This window comes from Monodelphis domestica, chromosome 3, assembly GCF_027887165.1.
Source record: "Monodelphis domestica isolate mMonDom1 chromosome 3, mMonDom1.pri, whole genome shotgun sequence".
NCBI lineage: Eukaryota > Metazoa > Chordata > Mammalia > Didelphimorphia > Didelphidae > Monodelphis > Monodelphis domestica.
The window spans coordinates 73,285,596-73,310,532 of record NC_077229.1 but is presented as its reverse complement, the minus strand read 5'-3'; the positions used below and the strand labels follow the sequence as shown (position 1 = coordinate 73,310,532).

The following is a 24,937-nucleotide window of genomic DNA, read 5'->3' as shown; positions in this document are numbered from 1 at the left end:
AATTGTGGGAGTAAAAACATCGAGGAAAAGCAACTGCTTGACTAAAGGGGTTGAGGGGACATGAATGAGGAGAGACTCTAAATGAACACCCTAAGGCAAATACTAACAACATGGAAATGGGTTAGAATCAAGGACACATGTGATACCTAGTGGAATAGTACATCAGCTATGGGAGGGGTGGTGGAAGGGGGGGGGGTGAGGAAAAGAAAATGATCTTTGTTTCCATGTTGGAAAATGACCAAATAAAATAATGTATAAAATTAAAAAAAAAAGGAAGAAGAAATGATGAGCAGGATGATTTCAGAAAATCCTGGAAAGACTGAAATAAATTGGTGCAGAGTGAACAGAACTAGGAGAACACTGTACAGAGTAACAACAGTGCTTTATAATGATCACCAGCGAATGACTTAGCTATTCTGAGCAATACAATGATCCACTATAATTGTGAAGGATTTATGATGAAAAATGTTATCCATCCCCAAAGAAGAACTGATGGAGTCTGAATACAGAGCAAAGCATGCTGTTTTTCACTATATTTTCATGGGGTTTGTTTTCATCTGTCTTCTTCCACATCATGACCAATATGGAAATATGTTCTATATAGTATCACATGTAAAACCTGTATCAAAATGCTTACCATTTCAGGAAGGAGGGAGCGGAGAGAAAATTTGAAATTCAAAGTTTTAGGAAACTAATGTTAAAAGTTATCTTTATGTGCAAGTGGGAAAAAATAAAATAATGGGAGGAAAAGATCACTTTCAACTTCAAAAAATAAGCCTCTTCCCCAGAGCCCAACACAATACTCTATACAGAAAAAGATGATTTCAATTAAGGTTTCTTCTCTGGGGTACCAGTTCAATTTTTAAAATTATATATGTATGGATGCTTTAAGCTTTGCAAAGCACTTTACAAAATACTCTTGTTTGAATCTCACTCAAAAGCAGGTTTTTACCTCCAGAAATGCTACTCTGTGACCTGGAAATATGCTCAGAGAACATGTCTAATTCACCCCCTGCTTGAAGCAGTAATTCTCCCTCTAACATCTCTCCAATGACATGCATCTCCCTAATCTTCCAGGTGGTAAAAGGATTGCTATGATTATTGGGAGCTTGTTCATGCTGAACCCTGAGTCTGGCCCTCTGCACCTTCCCCCCATTGCTTAGAACAAATCTAATTCACAGAACCACTCTGGAAATCCTGGAAGACAGCTGAACCCTCCAGCTCTGCCAAATCTTCTTTTCTTCAAGCTAAAACCATTTGCAATTCTTTCAACTCCTCTGGGGTCTCCAGTGCTCTCACATCCTAGATATGGCCCTCAAACTCACTACCATCCCCCAGGGGTGGTCTGAGCAGGGTAGAAGGGCAGCAGGATTATCACCTGCCTTGTTGGGAACATACTCTCCCATTCTGCACTTGGCTTAGGTTTAGGGGCTGATTTGGAAGTTTTAGACCCCATTTCTATAGTGCCTCTAAACCCTGGGGGTGGGGTGGGGCTTATTGATTCCTTTCTACAGAAGGGGAAACTGATATCCAGGGAGGATAAGTGACTTGAATGTGTAGGAAAGCATTGGGAGCCTGAGCTCTCCTCTCCCAGGTGCCTCCCTCTGTAAAAGGTGGCATTCAGGTAGGAAAGCAGGCTGAGCTGCCACCTCAGAAGACATGGGGTGGAAAGTCTCTTAAGTTCTGACTACTCTATGACCCTTCTGAAGCCTATGTTGGTGGCTAGATGTTTTTGGAAGAAGCAACAAAACTTGGAAACTGAATAGATTCAGGGGATAAGGGAGAAAGAAGAGTTAAGAATAAATTGAAGTTATATATTGAGGTAACTTGGAAAGATGTTAGTACTCTTGACTCAAATTATAAGGCTTGGAGATGGGGCAAGTGTATAGGAGGTGATAATCACTTCTGTCTTAGGTATGTTGAATTTGAGATGCTAAAATAAAATCCAGGTAGTAATGTCCAAAAGGCAGTTTGTGATATGGGATCAACATCCAGGAAAGCCATTAGGGTTTTATATGTAGATCTGGGACTCATCTGCATAGAGATAATCCATAGGAGTAAATGGGAGTAATATATTCTCATCAAGGAAGATAATATAAAATATGAAGAGAAGGGGCTCAGGACAGATCCCTGTGGGACAGTCATGCATAGGAGGTGAGGGTAGATGATGATGATCTAGTAAAGAAGACTAAGAAAGAATAGTCAGATAATTTAGGCCCAAAATGAAAAAGGAAGTATCAGGGAAGCCAAGAGAAGAGAGGCTATATAGTAGGAGAGTGTCCAAAAGTAGCGGGAAGATCAAAGAGGAGGACTGAGGAAAGGATGAAAGGTCAAACAAAAGAATATAAATAAATATTTGCTATATAAATGTAAGATATTATTACTGGATCATTCCAGGTGGATCTCTTCTTCCTTTAAACTTCTATAACCCCATTATTTGTAAAGTTATTTTGGATTTTATCAAGCAATAACATTATAAACCCCTGCAATATGTCAAGCACAGCACAGACAAAAGTACAAATGTTCTTGCCCTCAAGAAATTTACATTTAGATGGGCAAGGCAACATATATATATAACATATACAAAATATATGCACAGTAATTTGGGGGGGAATGCTTTAGCTGTTGTAGGGACCTGGAAAGCTTCATGTAGAAAGGGGTGCTTAGGACAGATGGGTAGCATCTTATAGAGTGCCAGGCCTGGCATAAGAAGTACCTGAGTTCAAATTGGAAGGAAGGAAGGAGGGAAGGAGGGAAGGAGGGAAGGAGGGAAGGAGGGAAGGAGGGAAGGAGGGAAGGAGGGAAGGAAGGAAGGAAGGAAGGAAGGAAGGAAGGAAGGAAGGAAGGAAGGAAGGAAGGAAGGAAGGAAGGAAGGAGGGAGGGAGGGAGGGAGGGAAGGAGGGGAAGGAAGGAAGGAAGGAAGGAAGGAAGGAAGGAAGGAAGGAAGGAAGGAAGGAAGGAAGTTCTTGAAAGTTGAGCTTAAAGAAAATCAGCATATTAGCAGATTGGCACTGCCCTATATTTTATTAGTTATAAAATTTCTATATTTTATCTGCAAAAAAGCTATATGTACTAAAGATTATCTGTAGAGAAAAGTTATGAGTTTTATCTGTAAGTGATTATCTCAAGTAGACTGTAAACTCCCTGAAGGCAGAGACTGGATCTTGTTCATCTTTAAATATAGATTATTTAGCCTTGCATACAGGAATTTGTTTAATGAATTAGCCGTTTTTTTGTCCATCTAAACAATGAAGGAGTAGTTTTGAATACAGTACATGTTAAAAGGCTTATACTTCCACAAACATTAAGTACCCACTAAAAAGATATGGTCCTGCCTTGTGGTGTTCACAATCTAGTCAAACATACATTCAAATAACCATGATACATGCTATGTAAGATGCATGAGACATGAAAACTAAATTTCAGACCTAAAGGGGGAAGATCAAAAGCAACAATCATAGAAAGCTTCATGGAGAGGGCATCTGAATTACTATATCTTAAAAGATGTAGAATTTCTACAGCTAGAGGAAGGAGAAAGATATCTCAAAGAGAACAGAATGAGTTAAAAGAGATGAATTTACCTTTGTAAAAAAGACAACTAGTTTTTCCTTGAGAGAATATGAGATGAAAGCAAAGCTGAAGAATTTCTAAGAACTCATTTTACTTTATTCTTTGAAGTTCTTAGAGGAAAGTATACCTACAATATATATTCAACCATTTAGTAAGGAAATTGAAAAGCTTTTAAAGAACTGGACACTAGAGGGCATATGTTGCTTGTTTGTGAACAGCGTACAAGTTCTGTGTAGGGGAGTTTCAGAAATAGTTAACTGTGGAGTATCTTTTGGCAACAACTTTTTTATCCCTAATATAGAGAAAAAGTAAGACAACTAAGGCACCTGAAGACTGAGGTCCCACAAGCAGAGGAAGAAAATGAGGCCCTAGAGAAGTGGAAGAAGGAAAGGGAGACACTGGACTAGGTAGAGAGCATAGGGTCACTAGGACATTCTATTTCTGTATGCCAGTGTTGGAATCTAATCTTTAGAACATCTTGTCTTCTTTGTTTTTACTGTTTTATCTTGTTTTACTCTTGTCTGATCTAATTAAAAATAATTTTAAAATTACAATCGGTCCAATGTATCCTTTCCCTAATATCAGATTAATATTCCACATAGCTGTGGTCACTCCTCTGCTCAAAATCCTTTCATGTTACCCTACTTAATGGATACTGAGGTCTTTACCCTTTTCTTTTCATTATTTGAATAACTCATGTTCAATCACTGTTAAGTTTGCTAACTGACTGCCCTGTATTTTTTCCAGTTTAACACCATGCACTTATCACATAGAGTTATCTGGACAGTAGACAAATAATTATAATCATTATAAAGAAAATCATTTAGTCACACTTGCTCATTTTACAGACGAGGAAGATGATGCACATAAAACTGACTTGCCCCACAACTATTTGGGAGGAGAGCTGGGTTTTAAACTAAGGTACTGATTTTAACTTTAGAGCTCTTTCCCCTTCAGAACATTTATGTTAGACCTTTGTTAGATTTAAAATGGTTGAAGGCCTTAAACTGTAACAGTTAAAAGAGTGATGTTGTAAACTGTAGTGAGTTAAAATGGTGGAAGATATAAATTGTGATAGATATAAGAGAGGGTGAGTAAATTTGACCGCAGAAAATATGTTTCACTACAGTGTCTTGGTTTTTAAATCAAATATAAGGTGGTCGCCAGGGAAATATTCCCAATTATTCAAATACCCAAGTCAACTGGGTTTTATAGAGATTTTAATTAATACAAATGTGGAATTAAAGAAAAGAGAAAAAGAGAGAAAAGGGAAATAAGTATGAAGGGCCTTAAGCCAACATGGCCTAGACCTGAGTCTTAAGAGAGAGAGATCAGTCAGTCAGTCTTTTAACACTCACCACAAGGTCTGTCTAAGCAAGGATTCTAGTAACACCAGGCCAGCTCCATCTCAACTGACTTCACCAGAGAGAGTTCCAGCCAGAGTCCTCCTTTAAAGAACCTTCCAGCCAGAGACTGTTCCAAAGGGCCTCTCTCCAGAGCCTCCAGAGGGACAGAGTCCCCTCAGAGGAGCTCCAGCGAGACCTCCTTAGAGATTGTCCTCCAAGAGCTTCCCTTCTCCAGAGCCTCTCTCAAGAGATTCTTCCCAAGCAATCCTCATCAGAGATCCTCCAAAAGGATTCTTCCTCTCAAGAGATTCTGCTTTTTCTTATATAGGGGTTTTTCTCCTATGTAACCTCCCCTAAGTCCTTACATCTACCAATCACTGTAGACATTTTCCAAAGGACTGCCCATCTGAATTCCTGCTAAGTCAACTAATCTCCTCGGTAAATCTGAACCAGTGAAAACTCGGCTGAGACAACTAATCTCATTAAGAGAAAACTTGCCCAACCCTTTTAGGTACCTAGCATCTCATTGTATCAATTCTAAAAAACAGGCATGGCTCAAAGAACTCCTTGCCTTATTATAAACATGGGTCCAAGTACTTTCATTGTTTAGCAAGGATTTTTCTCCCCTAAAGCAGTCTTAAGTACCGGTGGAGTAGAGGTCCTCCCATTTCTGATCCTGTCGAGTTCTCACATCAAAATGGGGAATGTTTCCCAGTAGGGAATTTGTTCCAATGGAGGATTCCTCAATGTGGAAATTTTTAACATTCACAAGTCTGAGAAATTTCAAGATTTACACCTTGGAGCTGTGTCTTAATTTCTAGCAAGCCACTACCTCTCTGGGTCTTGGCTTCCTTATCTGAAAAGTGATCTATAAGATTCCTTCCAACTTCAAATACAAGGCTATTCCCCAGGGCCCAACACAATAATTTACACAGAAAAAGGTGATTGCAATAATAGTTTCTTCTCTTGCATTACAGTTCAATAAAAAAAAAAAACAATTGCATAATGCTTTAAGCTTTGCAAAGCACTTCATAAAATCCTCACTTGAACCTCACTCAAATGCTAGACTCTGTAACCTGAAAATATGCTCTGCAAACTTCCAATGACATGCATCTTCAAGGTGGTAAAAGGATTGCTATGATTATTGGGAGCTGGTTCATGTTGAACCCTGAGTCTGGCCCTCTGCACCTTCCTCCCATTGCTTGTAACAAATTTAATTCACAGGACCACTCTGGAAATCCTAGAAGACAGCTGAACCCTCCAGCTCTGCCAAATCTTTTCTCCAAGATAAAACCATTTGCAATTCTTTCAACTCCTTCTGGGGTCTCCAGTGCTCTCACATCCTAGATATGGCCCCCAAACTCACCACCATCCTCCAGGAGTGATCTGAACAGGGTAGAAGGGAGCAGGATTATCATCTGCCCTGTGGGGAACACACTTTCCCATTCTGCACTTAGTATAGGCTTGGGGGCTGATTTGGAAGCTGAAGATCCCATTCCTATAGTGCCCCTGTATCTCTGAATAAGCACTTCCCTTATAAAAGCCTTGGGGAAGCGGGTGCGGTTTATTGTTTCCATTCTACAGAAGGGGAAACTGGGAATCAGTGAGCATAAGTGACTTGAATGTGGAGTTAAGCCTTATGAGCTTGAGCTCTACCTCTCCCAGGTGCCTCCTTGTGTAAGAGGTGGTGTTCAAGTCTCGTCCTCTCTCAAGGCCTAACTACTCTACGCCCCTTCTAAGGCACCCTAGGCCCTCATCCCCACGTATATTGCGATTACTCGGCCCTTTTCACAAAGCCGACACACTGAGAGAGGCCCAAAGACTCCCACTGCCTCCAGGTTTCCTCTTAGAAAAATACAGCGTGCCAATCCCATCGTACATTACCCAGAATGCCCCGCGCCGCGCAGTTCTTTTCAGCCCCTGACGGAGGCCTGCTTTACGGCAGTTGCGTGTCCAGGGCGCGAGGTCACTCTCCACCTCTTGGAGCTCTCGGCCTTTTTTCCCGCCCCCTACGCCTCTCGGGATTGGTCGAGGTGGCGTAGGACTGGGGCGGAATTGGCTGGTAGAGGCGTCAGCCCGCCCTGTTCCGTACCGTGAAGCCTGGAGGGAATTCTGAGTCCCTGAGCTACGGCGGGCGGCGGCGGAAGTGACCAGAGGAGTCCCGCCCCGGCTCGGCCGGCACCATGGTGAGGGGACTCTGGGGGAGACGGGTCGGGCGGGAGCTACTCCGAGGCTCAGTCCCCGGCACTGGCACGAGGAGAGCAGGGAGGGAGGCTGGTTCTCGGTAAACCTAGGGGGTTATGGCGGGTCTGGCACGGCGAGACTCTACCTGGTCTCCCCTTCATCTCCTCCTTTTCATATCCCTTCTCATTTCCCTCAGCCCTTATTTCATCCCATCCCTCTTGTCGTTCTCATATTCCTCTTCCTCACTCCTTTTCCCTCTCATTTCCTCATCCTCTTTTATATCTCAGTCCTCCTCGTTTCCCATTCCTTTCAATCTTTTCTTCCCCTTCCCCTACTCCTACTCTTCATCTCCCTCCTTATCTCTTCCTTCATTCGTTTCCTTATTCCCCTTCCTACACATCTCCCTCCTCATCCTTTCTCCTTTTCTTCCTCATCTCCCTCTTTAATTCCTCTCTTCACAATCTTTCTTTTCATACCTCCCTCCACAGCCTCTCATTCCCATCCTACCCATCCCCCTCTATTCATTCTTCCCTTTCATTTCCAAAATCAATTGCAAATCTTCTACATACCATTCAAAGCCGTTCATAACCTATCCCCCTCCTATTATTACAGTTTTCTTACACTTTACTCTCTACCACGTATTCTTCGTTCCAGAGACACTGATTTCCTTGCTGTCTTTGGCACAAGACACTCCATCTCTTAGGTCCCAGCATTTTCTCTGGTGGTCCCCTATGCCTCAATACCTTCATTCTTTACCTCTGTCTTCTGACTTCCTCTTAAGTTCCAACTAAAATCTTCTGCAAGAAGCCTTTCCCATTCCCTCTTAATTCTGGTGCCTCCCCTCTGTTAATGATTACTCTTTATCTTGTACATAGTAGGATTGTACATATTTATTTATTCATTGTCTACACTTTGTTATCTTTAGTACTTAATACAGTGTCTTGTACAAAATGGACCCTTAATAAATGTTTCTTTCCTGACTCATCCCCCTCTTCTCCTTTCTCTCCCTCATCCCCAACACTTCATCCCCCTATTCATTCCCCTTCTCTTATCTCTTATTTTCCCTTATCCTCCATCATTTCTCCATATTCTACCTCCTTTCCTATCCCCTTTATTTTCCTCTCCCCACTACCACCTCATGTATTTTTACCACCACCACTTTTATCCCTTCTCTCTCTGTCTTTTTCTCTCATCTTGCCAATAGTTTTGCTCTCCTTTCTCACCCATCCTTTATTTCTTTTTCCATCCACCTTGAGTTGTGAGAAGAAGGTAGGGTTCAAGAATGTGTATAATCAAGGAACTCTAGTAAAAAAGGGTAGGGCTTCTTTACTTCCTCCTGTTTAAACTTAAGTTTCATCTCTATTTCTATCCTTTTCTTTCCCTGTTCTTCCTGTGCTGGACCTCCTCTCTGTCATTTAGCTGCAGGTCTGCACATTTGGTCATCACAGAATTCCTTCAGGAAACCAGCTAAGGCAATGGACTTTTTCCTGCTTAGCAGTGGCTCATGCTTATGGGTGATCCATTGAAGGAGATTCCCCAGAGCTCCTTTTCTTTGGAAAATCCTCAGATGCTTATTCTAGTAACATACTGAAATTTTAAAATCTGTGGTATTTCTTCCTTCCCAGAGCTCCTCAAGATTGGCTGTGGACCATAGATTATAAGAGCTGAAAAGGCTCTTAGAGATCATCCTCTCCAACCTCCTTATTTTATAGAGGAGAAAACTGAGGCTCAGTGCCTGGAACTACACATTAAATAAGTTGCTGAGCCAGAACTGAAGACTCCCATTCCAGGGCTATTTATATGACTCAATAACATGATTGAAAAATAAGTCCATAGTGAAAAGACTTGTGAAATTTTTTTTTGTCTTATAAGTATTTTATTTCTCCAGTTACATGTAATAACAATTTCCCAACATATATTTTCTGAAATTACAAGCTCCAAATTGTCTCTAGTTGTATATGTATTATGCAAAACATACTTTCATATTGGTCACTGTTATAAGAGAATACTCATATAAAACCAAAACCCCCAAATAAAAATACAAATAAACTAAAGTGAAAAATAGTGTCCATTGCTAAAGGAGCGTTTACTTGAAAGTAAGGTCCATGAAGGGATTGGCTACTTTGGGCAGGCATCCTGGGGCTTTTAGGGAGAGGAAAAATATCAATATAGTGTTGTAGGCATAGATGGATTAATGCCCAGGTAAATCTCATTGTTCAATTCAAGAATCACTGCTTATATCTTCATTATTTAAAAATCACATGTCACCTAGAAAATGAGGGGGAAGGACTAGGGGGCCTCTTAAGGTCCAGTGTTCTAATCTTGTGGGAACTGTGATCTCTGTTGGAAGAAAGACAGGTTTATGCTTTAGCCAGTAGAATTCTCAATTGTCTTGTTTGCTTTCTTAGCTGCCCTTATCCTTATTGAAGACAGCCCAGAATCACCCCATGGTAAGTAGGCCAATGTGGCGACTGCTTGATGAACATCAGTCTTGGACAAAATCTAAAGAGGAGAACATGAAGAGTAAAAGAGATCTTGAACCTTATGTGTTTCTATTCTTAATTTTTGGTTGGCTAGGAAAATATCCATGTTTTCTTTTATTAGAAATGTTTATCTTGAGATCTTTTGTTTTGACATCACCTTGATATCCAGTTACATCCCTTTCCCCCTCCTTACGCAGAGAGACATTCCTATAACAAAGGGAAAAGGCAAAACCAAGACAGTTCATGCAGAGCAGCAATGGAATCTGATGGAATATCCATGTTTCCCATGCTTATAGATACCATCTGTAATGTAGGTCCTGTCAAGCTGGAAAGGCTTGAGGGTGGGCCCCATGACAGATTGTAGTTCGCTTGTCTTACTTAGCATTCATCTGATTTATTTCAGAGAGTCTCTTTAGTCAGTGGACTGCAGGGGGTGGGGTGAATTTTTTTTAACTTGGAAACTAAATTTTTGGGAGACACATTATAGCTCGATTGCCGCCTGGGTTGATCTTGGGAGCATCCACATAGAACTGTGCTTATTTGTATACTCATTGTGTGCCCCCAGTAGAATATAAGTGCCTTGAGAGCAAAGACTGGTTTCTACCTTTGTATCACCAGCACCTAGCCTAGTGCCTAGCACATACAGAGTAGGAGAATAATGAATGTTTTTGGAATTGAATTGGCCCATATCACACAGGTAAGTAAGTAGTTATAGAGCCAAGATTTAAACCTAGTCTCTCTAACCCTCAATGGACTGGTCTTCTCAGTATACCACAGCTGCTTCTCTACTGGTTAGAAGCTAGCCTCCCTACTTCTGGTGTCTCCCTCCTGTAATTTCACCTGCACACCAATGTCAGATTGCTCTTTCTACCATACCTCTAGATCTTTAATAATTCCTTTCTCCTACTGAATCAAAGCAAAAACTGCCTGGCTTTTAAGACCCTTCTGGAAGGGGCCTCACCCTACCACTTTCTGACCTTATTTCTTACTTGTGGCTAAGGTCATACTTTCTATCCAATTATGTCAGTTTCTTCACTGTTCCAGGATTTAGCTATGCTCATTCCCACCTCTGTACTCATTCACATTGATTGCCTTTATGTGAATTATCCTTTGTCCCATCCCCTACTGTTAAAATCTGAGCCATTAAAGAATGGTTCAATTTTAGGAGCAGCTAGATGGCTCAGTGGATAGAGAGCTGGGCCTAGAGACAGGAGGAAGTTCAGGATTCAAATCTGGACTCAGACACTTCCAGTGTGTGCCCTGGGCAAGTCACTTAACCTCAATTGCCTAGCCTTTATCATTTTTCTGCCTTGCAACCGATACTTAGTATCGATTCTAAGAAGGTAAGGGTTTTATTTTTTTTAATGGTCCAATTTCAAGTCAGCCTCTTTTCATGAGTATTATAATTTTTATTCTTCCCCCTTATACTCCTGTGAAACAGAAAACTTAGAACCATTAGCACTTAATTATATGCTATTTTATAGTATTTCTTCATAGGTGCATGATTAAGTTTATTGAAGACAATAATATCCCTAGCACATAACAAATATAAATACTTGGTAATTGATTATCTGATTTATGGCTTGAACTTTATTTTTCTAGTTGGTAGAACTAAAAAATGGTGAAACCTACAATGGGCACCTTGTGAGCTGTGATAACTGGATGAACATCAATTTGCGAGAGGTCATCTGTACATCCAGGGTAAGTAGGCCTTTGCAGAACACCTTTCCTGGTAGCCTCTGACCCAAACTATAGAAATATATATATTTCACTGAATTGAAAGCTAGAGGGGACCTGTTACTGTTATAAATCTGAAAATCGAGAAATAGAACATGTAAGTCACAAAGGTAACAGCCATCTATGTGTTCATTCATATGTGCCAGGATCTTTGCTAGGATCTGAGATACAAAGATAAAAGTAAGGCAGGCCCTGCCCTTGAGAAACTTCTTTTGAAATGGGATGCCAAAGTAGAATTTAAGCCTAGGTCATCTGTCTATAAGCCCAGTGCTATTTCTACTGGACCAGATTTTCCTTAATCCCAAAGTGACTTTTTTTTTTATCTAACAAAAATGTATTTTCTCTTTTCCCATCCTATCACCACCCTATTGAGAAGAAATGAAAAATGAACCCTTTTAGCAAAACCTTTTAACACAAACAAAACCAAATTTCTTCATTGACCGTTGGAAAATATATGTCTTATTCTGCATCTTGAATCCAATAACCCTGTCAGGAATTGCCAACAGGGTTCAGTACCATTAGTAATTTCTTAAAACACAACAGTATTCTGTTATATTCATATACCATAATTTATTGAACTGTTCCTGAATTGGTGAGCAGTCCCTTCTTTTTGATTCTTTGTTATTACAAAAAAAAAAAGACACTGCTACAAATATTTTTGTACATATGGGTTCTTTTCCCCTTTCTTTGATGTGAAAGTAGGTTTAGTTGTGGTGTCATTGATTCAAAGGTGATGCACAGTTTAGGGATTTTGAAAGAATAATTCCAAATTGCTTTCCAGAATAGCCGGACCAGTTCACAGCCTTACTAATAGTGCATTAATGTACATTATCCATTTTCCTGCAACCCCTCCAACATTTATCACTTTCCTTTTTTTGTCATCTTTGCCAATTTTTTTTTTATTATTTTAATAGTAAATTTCCACACAAGTTTTCCAGTTATATGCTCTATATTGTCTCCCTCTCTTTTCCCCTTCACCCTCCCAGAGCTGACAAGCAATTCAATCTGGGTTATACATGTATTATCATGCAAAACATTTCTATATTATTCATTTTTGTAAGCGAATAATCTTATAGAACTAAAATCCCAGAACAAATGCACAAATAAACAAGTGATAAATCCTATGTTATCTGCATTCCTACTCCCACATTTCTTTCTCTAGATATGGATAGCATTCTTTTTCATAAGTCCCTCAGAATTGTCCTGGATCATTGTATTGCTGTTAGTAGCAAAGTCTGTCACATTTCATTGTTCCATGGTATTGCAGGTTCTGTGTATAATGATCTCCTGTTCTGCTTATTTCATTCTCCATCAGTTCATGGAAGTCTTTCCAGCTCTTTCTGAAATCATTCTGCTCATCATTCCTTATAGCACAATAGTATTCCATCACCATCATAGACCACAATTTGTTCAGCCATTCCTCAATTGAAGGACATCCCCTCAATTTCCAATTCTTTGCCACCACAAAAAGAGCAGCTATAAATATTTTTGAACAGATCCTTTTCCTTTTTTTTTTAAATCTCTTTGGAATACAGACCCAGAAGTAGTATTACTGGATCAAAGGGAATGCATTCTTTTATATGCCTTTGGGAATAATTCCAAATTGCCCTTCAGAATGGTTGGATCAGTTCTCAACTCTGCACAATGCATTAGTGTCCTAATTTTGCCACATCCCCTCCAATATTTATCATTTTCCTTTACTGTCATATTGGCCAGTCTTCTAGGTGTCAGGTGGTATGTCAGAATTGTTTTAATTTGCATTTCTCCAATCAAGAGAGATTTCATCTTTGCCAATCTGATAGGTATGAAACAGAACCTCATATTTTTTGTTTGCATTTCTCTAATTGTGAGTGATTTGGAGCATTTTTTTTTCATAAGACTGGATAACTTAGATTTCTTCCTTTGAAAACTGCCTAGGAATAGCCTTCCTTATAGTAGTCTTGTCCTTCCTAGTTTCTCTCTCTTTTTTTAAAATTTAAGTCCTTAATCTTCCATCTTAGAATCAATACTATGTATTGGTTCCAAAGCTAGGCATTAGGGTTGAGTGTCTTGGCCAGAGTCACACAAATATCTCTCCACTCACACTTTAGCTACTGAGCTTCCTAATTCTGTCTCCAAGTCTCTTCTGTAAAATTCACTGGCTGCTTTAGTTGGCAAATGTATTTTGCTCACCTGAGTGTGCATATTGTTGTGCACTAGACTACTAGAATCACTTGTTCTTGTTGCTGTTGCTACTATTAATAATGAGAACCAAACTTTCTAAAATGCTTTATGGTTTTCAAAGTACTGTCTTCCTACCTTGATTTTACAAAGGAGAAAACAGACTTAGGAAGGTGAAGAAAGATGGCTGGACTCACTTAGCTGCTGGGCAGCAGGGCCCTGCTGTGGAGGTTGGACTTCCCCCTTCAGAGCCAGGCTCCTTCTTACCACCCACATAGAGGAGACTACTGATTTTAAAAGAAAATCCATCTTCTTTCTTTCCTTCCTTGCTGCCAGCCAAAAGTTCCTTAAGGCCGACATTGTGACTTGTTAATATTTTTCTCTCCCTTACTCATCAAGACTACTTCCAAGGGACCTGCTGCATTGAAAGTTAGAATTGACCAATATTAATTTAGATGAAGAAGAGTGACTTTGGAGGACTCATGGGATAGTAAAATTGAAAGGGAAGGGAAGGGAAGGAAGTGAACATTTACATAGCACCTACCGGGTGCCAAGCACAGAATTAATCACTTTACACATGTCTAAATTGATCTTCACAATAACCTTGTGAGATAGGTGCTATTATTAACTTCATTTTATAATTGAGGGAACTGAGGCATCAGAGGTGGAGTGACTTGCCCAGGGTCACATAGGTAATAATTTTCTGAGGCTGGATTTGAATCCAAATCTTCCTGGCTCCAGATCCTGTATTCTTTCTACTCTGGCATCATGGTAACTTAATTGAGGGAAGTTTCGGGTTGTAGATTGGACCAAGACTGCTAGGCCCAGCTGGCTGGAGTTTAAGCAGCTGGCTGCCTTTTTTCTTTTATCACAGAGGATGCTTGCTTCTGATTGATGTTAAGGACAGTATTTTTTTTTAACTTGATTTTCGTAACCCTAAGTGCCTCAAAAGACCTAGGTCCTGGGGGCAGCTGGATGTGTATTGAGAGCCTGGCCTAGAGATGTGAGGTCTTGGGTTCAAATCTGGATTCATACATTTCCTAGCTGTGTGACCCTGGGCAAGTCACTTCACTCCATTGCCTAGCCCTTACTATTCTTCTGCTATGGAACCAGTCCATAGTATTGATTCTTAGACAAAAGGTAAGGGTTAAAAAAAAAAAAAGACCTAGATCCTAGTAACTCTCTTAGACTATTATAACCTTGGACAAGCTTCTTTCCTGCTGTGGGCTTCTAGCTTTTTCGTCTGTAAAGTAAAGCTTAGATTAGGTCAGGATTTGACTTTTTTGTGTCGTGTATCCCTTTGGCAATCTAGTGAGGCTTATAGAACCTTTCTCAGAATAGCATTTTTAAATGTATAAAAATTCTTAGGATTACTAAGGAAATCAATTATAGTGAGGCACAGTTCTTAATGTGGTCACTTAAGTGACAAATTGGATAGAGTGTCATCCCTGGAATTAGGAAGACTCATCTTCCTGAAATCCTATCTAGCCATAGAGACTTCCCAGCTGTGTGACCCTGGGTAAGTCACTTAACCTTGCTTGCCTCAGTTCCTCATCTGAAAAGTGGAGAAGGAAATGTCAAACCACTCCAGTATCTTTGTCAAGAAAACCCCAAATGGGGTCAAGAAGAGTCAGATGAGGATTGGAAAATGACTAAACAACAATAGTTATCAATGTTTTTTAATAGTTCACAGACTACAGGTCAAGAAGTCCTGTACTAAACTAGAGTCCCAATGGGCTCTAAAGCAAAGTTTGTCATTTAATGGACTTGGAACATTCTAGCGGAGGTAAGGGGTGGGGGGGGGGTGGGGGGGATAACCATTTCTGAACAAAACCTAGAAATGGCCACTAGATGGTGCCAAGAACAGCATTGGAAGTCAAAAAACGCACTTTGCTGGCACTAAAGGAAAGATTAGCTTGTTTATTCCTCAGCAGAGAACTGAAAGGAGGAAGTAAAGAGACAAAACAGGCTACCAACCTTCCTTGTACCCTGAGTTAAATGCCACCCAGCATGGTCCAAGATGGACCGCTCCCCTGGGAAAGTTGTCTTAAATGTAGCAAGATTTCTCCCTGTGTGTTTGTAGAAAATAAGAAGGTTATTCCTAATGGCAACCCTGAAGGGGAGGCATTGGTTCTGTCTACCCAGCATAGGCTCATGAAGTGAATGGAGGGTTCGTCTTTAATGCTAAAATTCTCTCTTAAATTTGTTTTGGTATTCATTGAAATATCTTCTACACTTAATGAACAGAGCTTTAAAGCTTAGAAGTCATCTAGTCCCTACTCTGTCATTCCAAAGATGGGGAAACGTAAGCCCGGGAGATGGGCTTTTCCTTTGCCGTTCACCATATGACAAGTTAGTTAGAATCAGAACCAAGAGTAGACCCTAGAGATCTCCGAACTCCTTATCTCCCATTCTGCACTGGGCTGTTTCTCTTCAGGCTATAGCCAAATAATTGGGAGGTAGGACTTAGAGCAGAAAGGGACCCTAGAATGTAAAATATCAGAACTGGGGTGGGGACAGGGGACTGATAACATGAAGGTCATAATACATTCTGGTGAATTTGAATTTCAGACCAGGAAGGGAAAGGGGCAAAGTGCAAGTAATAATAAAAGTCAGCATTTATATAGTGTTTTATGGTTTGCAGAATGTTTTACAGGTATCAGAATAGCCCTTTAAGGCAGGTTTATTTTTATTTTCATTTTGCAGGTGAGGAAACTGAGGCTAAGAGAAATTAAGTAACTTTCCCAGGTCCCAGAGCCAATTAGGTTTCTGAGGCTGTTTTTGAACTTGGATCTTCCTGACTCCAAGTTCAGAACTCTGCCCATTGTACCAACCAATTCAATTGCCTCTGTAAAAGGCAGAAAAAAGCAGGGGGATAAATTCTTTGACCAATTTAAATGAAATTTTTATAGTGAATGAATGTTCTTAGAGTAACAAGAGGCCATAGTTTGAATTCTGGCTCAGGTACTTATTGGTTGACTGTATGGCTTAAAGATAATTATCCTCTTAACCTCTATTTCTTAATTTGTAAAATGAGAATGGCGATGATACCTTTAGAGACAATTTCCGATAGAGCCAGAGTTGGGAGGATCAAATGGGCTAATGTAGAGGAAATGCCTTGTAAACCTTAAAGCAACTTAAAAGCTGTTATTCATATTCATAATGTCAGAGTTGGAAAAGCATTCAAGTGTAAAACACAGATAATGGACCCTGTATGGTGATGTCTAAGACTCTCATTTTAAGAGGGTCAGAATTCAGGACCAGGATGGAGTCTGCTGCTGCTGCTGCTATTGCTGCAGATTGGGCATGTTTAATTTCCTTTATTTTGTGTCTAAAGGAGTTTGGGGTTTTGCTTGTTAGTTAGTCAATTATTTATTGGGTTATATGCATTGTCCTAAGTATTACAAGAGACAGAAAAGAAAGATGAGAGGTAATCACTGCCTTTAAGGGACTTGCAGGCTCTGGAGTCAGGACTAGACGTGTAAAATGACAAAGAGAACAGTCCAAGGTGATAGGTGATATTGGGTTAGATTAGGTGGAATGAAGTGGCTTTGAGTGGGAAGATGAGGAACCCTCTTAATGGAGTCATAGAATTTTAGATCCTGGAAATCATCTGATCTCCTTTTTTTAGCAAATGAGAAAAATAAAGGCCTTTCCTTTCTTTGGACCTCAGTTTCTCCACCTATAAAATGAGGTTGGGCAAAATGATCCCCAGCCCTGATATTGCTGTTTCATGACAAAAGAAATGATTGTGGGCCAGAATGTTTGGGAAAGGCCTCCTGGAGGGTCTCTTCATGGGGGCCCAGTGGAAGGGAAAGGGCTTTCCAGGAGTTTAAAAAAAAAAAAGAACAATGTGTTGGATTTAGAGTTGGAAAGGATCATGTTCAGTTCACAGGCCCCAGAGGGAGCTCTGCTCCATGAGATGCACTCTAAACTTCTACATGTTGTTTTTCACACACACACACACACACACACACACACACACACACACACACACACACACACACACACACCTTCCTAAGCCTGGAGGGGATGGGTGAGAGGGAGTAACTGCTCTGTGGTGGACAGTGATATCACTGCCCTCCAGCCTGAAAACACTGCTATTTCCTCCCCAGGATGGTGATAAGTTCTGGCGCATGCCTGAATGTTATATCCGAGGCAGCACCATTAAATACTTACGGATTCCTGATGAGATTATTGACATGGTAAAAGAAGAGGTGGTGTCCAAGGGTAGAGGCCGAGGTGGTGTACAACAGCAGAAGCAGCAGAAGGGGCGTGGAGCAGGTGGAGCTGGCCGAGGTGAGTTCTCTAGCTGGCCCTGGGCTGAGCCTGGCGGGCTCAAGGGTGGCAGGTTGGCCAACATTGACCCGTTGTTGGGACTTAACCCTGAAAAGGAGGTGGTGACAGGGAGTAGGGTGGCTACCCATCTTCTAACTCTGCATTGACATCCTTGGCTGAGACTGTCATTTCAGTCACTAAAACTCACGTATGGTCTCTTTCTGCCTATTTCAAAAAGCAGTTCATAAGAAAGGCTCGTGCTATATGGAGTTTGGGGGAGACTTTGCCATAACTCGATCCTTTTATAAAACCCTGTCAGAATTTTTTTTAAACCCTTATTTTTTCCATCTTAGAATCAATACTGTTTATTGTTTCCAAGGCAAAAGAGTGATAAGGGCTAGGAAATGGAAGGTAAGTGACTTGCCCAGGGTCACATAGCTAGGAAGGATATTTGAACCCAGAGTGTCTCATCTTTAGACCTGATTCTTAATCCACTGAGCCACCTAGCTGCTCCCCAGGATTTACTTCTAAGTCAACCAAAGTTATTTACTGAAGCCTTAGTTGCTGGTTGTCTTGAATGAAACACAGAATGGCAGAGCTGGAAGGGGCCTTAGAACATTGGATGTTTGAAGCTAGAAATGGGGAGATCTTAGAATATAGAATGTGACATCTGGGCAACATTTAGAATATAGAATATCAGAGCTGGCAGGGGATTTTGAGCATAAAACTTTAGAGCTAGGAAGAACCTTAATATATAGAAAGCCAGAGGTAAGATGGACTACTTGTTAGTATACCCAACAAGCTCTCATATCTCATATATCGATACCTCCAGTGTTGGGGAGCTCAGTATCTCATGTATCAGCCCATTCCATTTTCTGACAGCTTTCATTGTTAGAACATTCTTTCTAAGATTAAGCTTAATGCTGCCTCTTTGTGACATGACTGAGGTCATGTGACGAGTAGAGCTAGGACTGGGATTTCTTAACTCCTGGGCTAGTGTTTAGGGTTTCTTTAGCAAAATTCTGTTGTTCCCCGCTCTACCCCAGTGTTTACTTCTCTTACTTTAATGCTATAAATTAATTCAATAATTGAATTCCCCTGGAGAGGACTATGGGCTGTCAGGAAAGAATCTCAAAAATTGTTGCTTTTTTTTTTTTATGGCTAACTTAATGCTTAAGACAGTTCCACTTTGCCTTGCTTATCCAATCTGTTAGCCAGGAGAGTGTCCTAGAAGTGGAGAGCAAACATCCTTGGAGACTTTCAGTTTCTGGGATGATAAGCTCTAGTATTTGGTCTCCCACCAAGCGCTCCAATGGCCTCCCCATCAGACAGTAATCATAGACTACAAATTCTCTGAGCATGTTGCCCTATTATAGGGATTTGTGAAAGAGAAATCTAATTGTTGCCATTCATCTACCAACTATGTCTTAAATAGATTCTGCATTATATCCCAGGTTCAATATCCTATCACCTTCAGAAAACATGGCTTTGGGAGCAGCTGGAGTCTTGTCAGCAGCCTTTTCTTCCCAATGCGTGGGTATGAGGCTGAGAGGTAGCCCCTGAAACCTGGACCAGATTTGAGTTTCCAGTCAGCAGTCAATAGATCCAAGTCTAGTTGTGACAGTGTTTGAGAGCTGTTTTCCTCCAGTCTTTCCTACTGATCTTGTGATTAAACAAGCAGAATCTTCCTCCTTCACTTCTCACAGGGCAGCTAAAATAATCAGAATGAGGTGAATGTGCCTGAACAGGTCAAGACTTTACACCAAGAATGTGGGCTAAATGTGGCCATCCATCTTGGCAGCAGCCCTTTTTGCATATGGATTTGAGTGTAGCTCCATTTCCTGAGGGTGCTTGATGCTTTATATTGTGGGAAAACATAATCAGCTACAGAACAATATGAAGAGAAACAAAGGACTGACTTAGACTCAAGATTTTTGTGTTCCCACAGGTGTGTTTGGAGGCCGAGGCCGAGGAGGCATTCCGGGCAGCGGGAGAGGGCAGCAGGAGAAGAAGCCAGGCCGGCAGGCTGGAAAGCAGTGAGACTGATGGGAAGACCCTTTGCTGCTGCCCTGTACTTGCCCTTGTGATTTGGAGTTGCGTTTCTAATTTTCAGTTAATGAATCTTTTTAAAAAAGGAAAGTTGGGGGCTGGGCAGGTGTTGGGGGGAAATCCCATCAATCACATCTTTTGTAATTCTTTCAAATTGTCTTCTTTAGGTAAAGTTAGGGTATTCTTTCCTCACATGTTTTAGCTGCCCTTCTAGAGTTAGAAATGTGCTGATACTATTCATTTTTTTTATATTCTTGGTTCCAAGGAACTTGATTCCTAAGAAAAGTTCAGTGCTATTTCATCTTAAAGATTCTGAACACTTTTTTTTAAGTATAGCTGAATGTAGTGTGCCTTGTTCCTGTTTTTAGAATATTTCAGGCATTTCCAGAGGGGTTTTATTATACTGCCGTCTGTCTTGTGATGTTTGCTTTAGGATTTGGGCATTTCTGACACATGGCAGGTTTTTTCCTTCAAAGTTACAAGCCCTGAAACTGTCAGGGATGTGTTTCCTTTAGTACGTTCCAGCCTTGCTGCTGCTGCTTCTTTTGTCGTTGTTGTCTTTTTTTTTTTAACTAAAAATAGGGGTTGGAACTTGTTTCAGAGAATAATTATCAGAGTTGTTTTCCCGTTCTCCCAGTATTTGTTTTGGGGAAACCACTTGAGTTTGTGACTGAAATAAAAGTAATACAACCATAAGCTGAAAATGAATAATTCTTTTCTACATGCTCAACAGACGAGTATGTTGATTGTTCATTCTCAGGCTGCTGTGGAACATATTTCCACTCTGGCTTCTTAGGAAATCCCATTCCATAGAAAAATGGTGGATTTGGGTTTTGAAGTTAGATGTTCACTATACACTAGAGCTGCTCTACTGGCAAACCTATTTTCTCCGGGTTCTTTGAAGTATAGAGCACCTGGAGTTGGGAGGACCTGGGTTCAAATGTGACCTCAGACATCTTGGGCAAGTCACTTAACCTCAGTTGCCCAGCCCTTACCACTCTTCTGCTTTAGAACCAATACTTAGTATCTATTCCAAGACAGAAGGCAAGAGTTTAAAAAAAAAAAGTATATCGCATACAGAATAGTTTTCAGAAACACTTGTTATTTCACAGAACCTTTTAAACTTCGAGATTCTGGGGGTAAAAACATAATATTTATACCTTTCTTTTTCAGAAGTTTGAAATTCTAATATCATCCTGTACATTCATTTCATCTTCTAGGGAGAAAAAATTCTCCCCTCCCCTTCCCCTTTTTTCTACTTTTTCAAAGACACTTGATGTATGAAGATTGTAGCCAGGATTTTGCTTTGAAATGCTTCTCTGAAAATGTGTGGGGAGAACTTTTGGAGATACATCTGAAATATGGGCAGACTTCAACCTTTTGGATGTATCTTTTAGAGCAGGGTTCCCCAAACTTTTTACACAGGGGGCCAGTTCACTGTCTCTCAGATTGTTGGAAGGCCCGTGGCAGTGCTGGGCCTGTGACACTGTATACCGCTGTCTGGGATAGTGGAGGCTGCAGGGCTGGCTGTGATGGGCCTGTCACACCTTGCACAGGCCCAGCACTGCCACCACTATACCAGGCAGCAGTATACACAGTGTGGAATCCCCTCCTCCAGATCGCCACTCACCATGCTGACATCTTCCATTGTGCAGCCACATAGTCCTTTGTGCGGTGCCTTGTTCTCCTTCAGTTGCTCTCAGAACAAGGTGCCACGCAAAGGATTATGTCACCAGAAGTGGTACTGTACGTGAGCGGCGCTGCACTTTGTGGTGTTGCCGCATATAGCGCTCCTCTCCCTGACCACCAATGAAAGAGGTGCCCCTTCTGAAAATGTGGTGGGGGCTGGATAAATGGCCTCCGGGGGCCACAGTTTGGGGACCCCTGTTTTAAAGTGTATAGTAGGGGAAATCATACCATGTATATGCTATCCTGGGTCTCTGACAGTTACTATTTCTGATTCTGGGAAAATCTCAAACTGAAGCCGTATAGGGATGCAGCAAGAAATACTTGAAAAAATATTCTCCTTGAATTTTTCGAACTGCTTTAGAAATAAGAAGCCTGTATCCTCTAGAAATAAGAGATTGTCTATTTTTGTCTTACTAATTTATCTTGAAAAATAAGAGCCAGATTTTGGGGAGGGGGGCTGGGCTGGGAATGTTACAGGTGACAAGGTTTTATCTGAGAGGTGACTCCCATTTTTAAAAGGTAAAAATGAAAAAGCAAACCATATTCAATGTTGTCAGCAACAATAAACATAGGTTAATGTGGTTTTATACATGCATATTTTCTTAATGATAACGTGGTTGAATCCATCCTGAATGGTGATTGGAATAAATACAGTGTTAACCTGTAGACTATTACTTGCTTCTTATATTTTTGGCCAAGCTGTGCCCACATCATTTTCCCTATCTTTGCACTTGGAACATTTATGTTACAGAGAATAAGGAAATTGTTCCAGATCTTAGAATCGTGTTACTGAGAACTAGAAAGGAACCTCAGAAGTCATCTAGTCCAACCTCCTACCCATTGCCACAATTCTTCAGCATCTCCGGCAGTCTCAGTGGAGCTACAACTCATTCCCTTAAATGAACTGTTGTGAACCCTTTTTCCTCCCTGGGAAGGTTATTAAACTGCCATAAGTGAAATCTTGTAAGTTTATATGAGGCTCCAATTGGAATCACCTCTATACATTATTGACAAGTGGTCTAGAGAGCTCAAATCTACCTTTCTGCAATTTCCTGTCATTGGTCCTGGTTCTACCCTTTGGGGCAAAGTAGTGTCTGCTCCCATCTTTCCCATGATCACCTTTCCGGTATTGGAAGACATGATCATTGAAGTCTTTTTCAGCCTCTATTCTGTTAACAGATTTCCCTTTTAGCAGAGCTGCTAGGCCTCTCCCCATCGTTATGGCCCTCTTCTAGACTCTTATTTGTCAATGACTTGCATAAAATGTAGCCAGAGCTAGACATGGTACCAGTTGGACACACCATGGCAGGTCCAATCAGTTGGTCTGGATGCTATGTTAATAGTAGGATCAAAGTATCTTGGGGGGAGGGGGGGCACCATGCTGCTTTGTGGACTGAAGTTGGGTTTATAGCTGTGAAAATCCACAGATCTTTTCCATGTGAATTGTTGTCTATACCGGCCTACGTTACTTCTACTGATGCAAGTGTCACACCTTTCTGTCTAGTCAATTCTCCCTGGTTAACCTAAGTTCTGAATAATGGATTTAGCCTAAAATCTTAAATTTTACAAAATCCCCAAATCAGAAAAGGCCTCACTACATCTTGTTCAGGCATGCTGAAGTAACTCATGACCCCGCAGTCCATACCATGCACTGATAAAGATACTAGAGTGAATTGCCATTTGCTTTTCTAAGCTTTGCTAAGACAAATAGGTTAAGTGACTTGCCCAGGGTCACACAGCTAGTGAGTGAGGCTGAATTTAAACTGATGTCTTCCTGACTTCAAACCCATCACTTTATTCACTGAACTGTCTGGCTGCCAGAAAAAGCATTTAGTCTGACTTAATCCTGTGTAGGAATTTTCTCTAATATCCCCAACCAATTGGTAATTAACCCTTTGTGCTAGTGATGGCGGGCAGGGTGGGGTCACTACCTAATGAGGCAGCCTATTCCACTTTTGGGATTGTTAGGAAGTATTTCCTTCTGGCCTAAATCTGCAGCTTCCTATATGTCTCCTGGTTCTGCTCAGGGGCTAAAGAGAATGTTGTACTGTGAGTAAGCACTATCTCTGGAGTCATGATCTGGGTTCAAATCCCACTGTCTGACAATTCTTCCTTGTGTGATCCTGGTCAAGTTAAATTGGACCTCAGTTTTCTCAGGAAAACCAGATGGCTTCAGAGATTCCATGTAACCATAGTGCTGATCCCAAGCCTATTCCATATTCTCCTATGTAATAGACCTTCAAATACCATCTTGTCCAAGCTACTTGTTCTTTTTTCTTTCAATCAATTCTTACATGGCACAGATTCAAGGCCTAACGCCATCCTAGTGGTCATTCCCAGGATGCTCTCCAACTTCATGTGGACTCAGGACTGAACACAATACTCCTGAAATAGCCTAACCAGGGCAGGAGAGTGAGATTCTCCCTTCTTCTGTACTCTTAGTGCTCCCTAAGATGGAGTTGGCATTTTTGGCTGCCATGCTACACTGTCCTCCCTTTCTTTTCCCAAATCCCTCTTGTTTTTCCTCGTTTCTCTTAGCCTTGTTGCTGCTGCTTCGATTAGGTAGAAATCCTACCTTTGATGTTCTTCCCAACTGGCCTTTCTTTGGGAAATGGCTTAATTTATCCATTCAGTGAAGATTTAATAAATGGCCCCACCCCATTCAAGGTAGGGTACAAGGTCTGAACAATTCATCCCAAATTTTGCCCCAAAAGGGATAAAGCAGGAATATAAAATAATCACAATGCCATTTGCTTGCATGAAAAAGACACGAGGAAGGCACAAACAATTCAATGCCAAGGATGCAGAGCGATACCTCCGGTGGCGCGATGGAAGAGCAGCCTCCCCTTCCACGTCCATCTTCCAGTCAGACTGACCCTGTCTGTGACCTCAGGCCTGGAATGCTCCCCTTCACTGCTGCCCTTCGAGATGGTGTACCTTAGGTGCCTCCCCCTAGGGGAAACCTCTTAGGGTTCCCCCAATGGCTAGTGCCCGATTACTTTCGCTTGTGGACGGTTCTCCCTAACCGAATGTCAGCTCTGAGAGCAGAGCCTGTGTTTTGTGCATCCATCCTGCGGGCCAGGCCTCTGATGGGAACCTTTGCCTCTCCAGCATCGCTGAATCAGAGCCGTCCCGGCGGAGGGCACGGTGCCTCCCCTGGGGATGGTCCCCCGGCCCGTGCCTTAGAATCCATGCCCCTCTCCCCCTTGCCAAGGGACTTCCGATTTTCAAGCATGACCAAGCAGCGAGTTGGGACGTGCCCTCTCCACTAGCACGGGCACACCCACACAGGCTACCAGGGACCTCATCCTCACACTCCTCTCTGGGATTCTGAGAAACTGGCTTCCGGCTCCCCAGAACAAGAAGAGAAACTGACTATAAAGGAACCAGTTCCTAATGTCAGCCTTTCAGGGCCTTCCTTGCCATGTAATGATCCCTTAG

At 41.4% G+C, this 24,937-nt stretch overlaps 2 protein-coding genes across 3 annotated transcripts in view; one reads left to right on the top strand and one right to left on the bottom strand.

Moving 5' to 3' along the window:
• The window catches only part of PGPEP1 (pyroglutamyl-peptidase I), a 61,859-nt gene extending 55,015 nt beyond the window's left edge, over positions 1 to 6,844 (bottom strand). The window contains exon 1 of the mRNA XM_056822124.1: positions 6,801 to 6,844. The gene's annotated coding sequence lies outside the window, so the exon portion shown is untranslated. The remainder of the gene's footprint in view (positions 1 to 6,800) is intronic.
• A 15-nt stretch (positions 6,845 to 6,859) lies between these two features.
• On the top strand, positions 6,860 to 20,503 carry LSM4 (LSM4 homolog, U6 small nuclear RNA and mRNA degradation associated). 2 transcript variants are annotated; one of them, XM_056822125.1, is made up of 5 exons: positions 6,860 to 7,102; positions 9,509 to 9,550; positions 11,186 to 11,284; positions 17,596 to 17,779; positions 19,707 to 20,503. In XM_056822125.1, the coding sequence occupies exons 1-5, from the start codon at positions 7,100 to 7,102 to the stop codon at positions 19,796 to 19,798; spliced, it is 420 nt and encodes a 139-aa protein (XP_056678103.1). In that variant the 5' UTR covers positions 6,860 to 7,099; the 3' UTR covers positions 19,799 to 20,503. The 2 variants fall into 2 exon arrangements, with proteins under 2 accessions (XP_056678103.1, XP_056678104.1); XM_056822126.1 differs by having other exon boundaries at positions 7,085 to 7,200.
• The last annotated feature ends 4,434 nt before the right edge of the window (positions 20,504 to 24,937 follow it).

Coding starts and splice junctions, on each gene's coding strand:
- LSM4 (XM_056822125.1), top strand. Junction 11,285..17,595: donor AGGTCATCTGTACATCCAGG/GTAAGTAGGCCT, acceptor TTTCCTCCCCAG/GATGGTGATAAGTTCTGGCG. Junction 17,780..19,706: donor AGCAGGTGGAGCTGGCCGAG/GTGAGTTCTCTA, acceptor GTGTTCCCACAG/GTGTGTTTGGAGGCCGAGGC.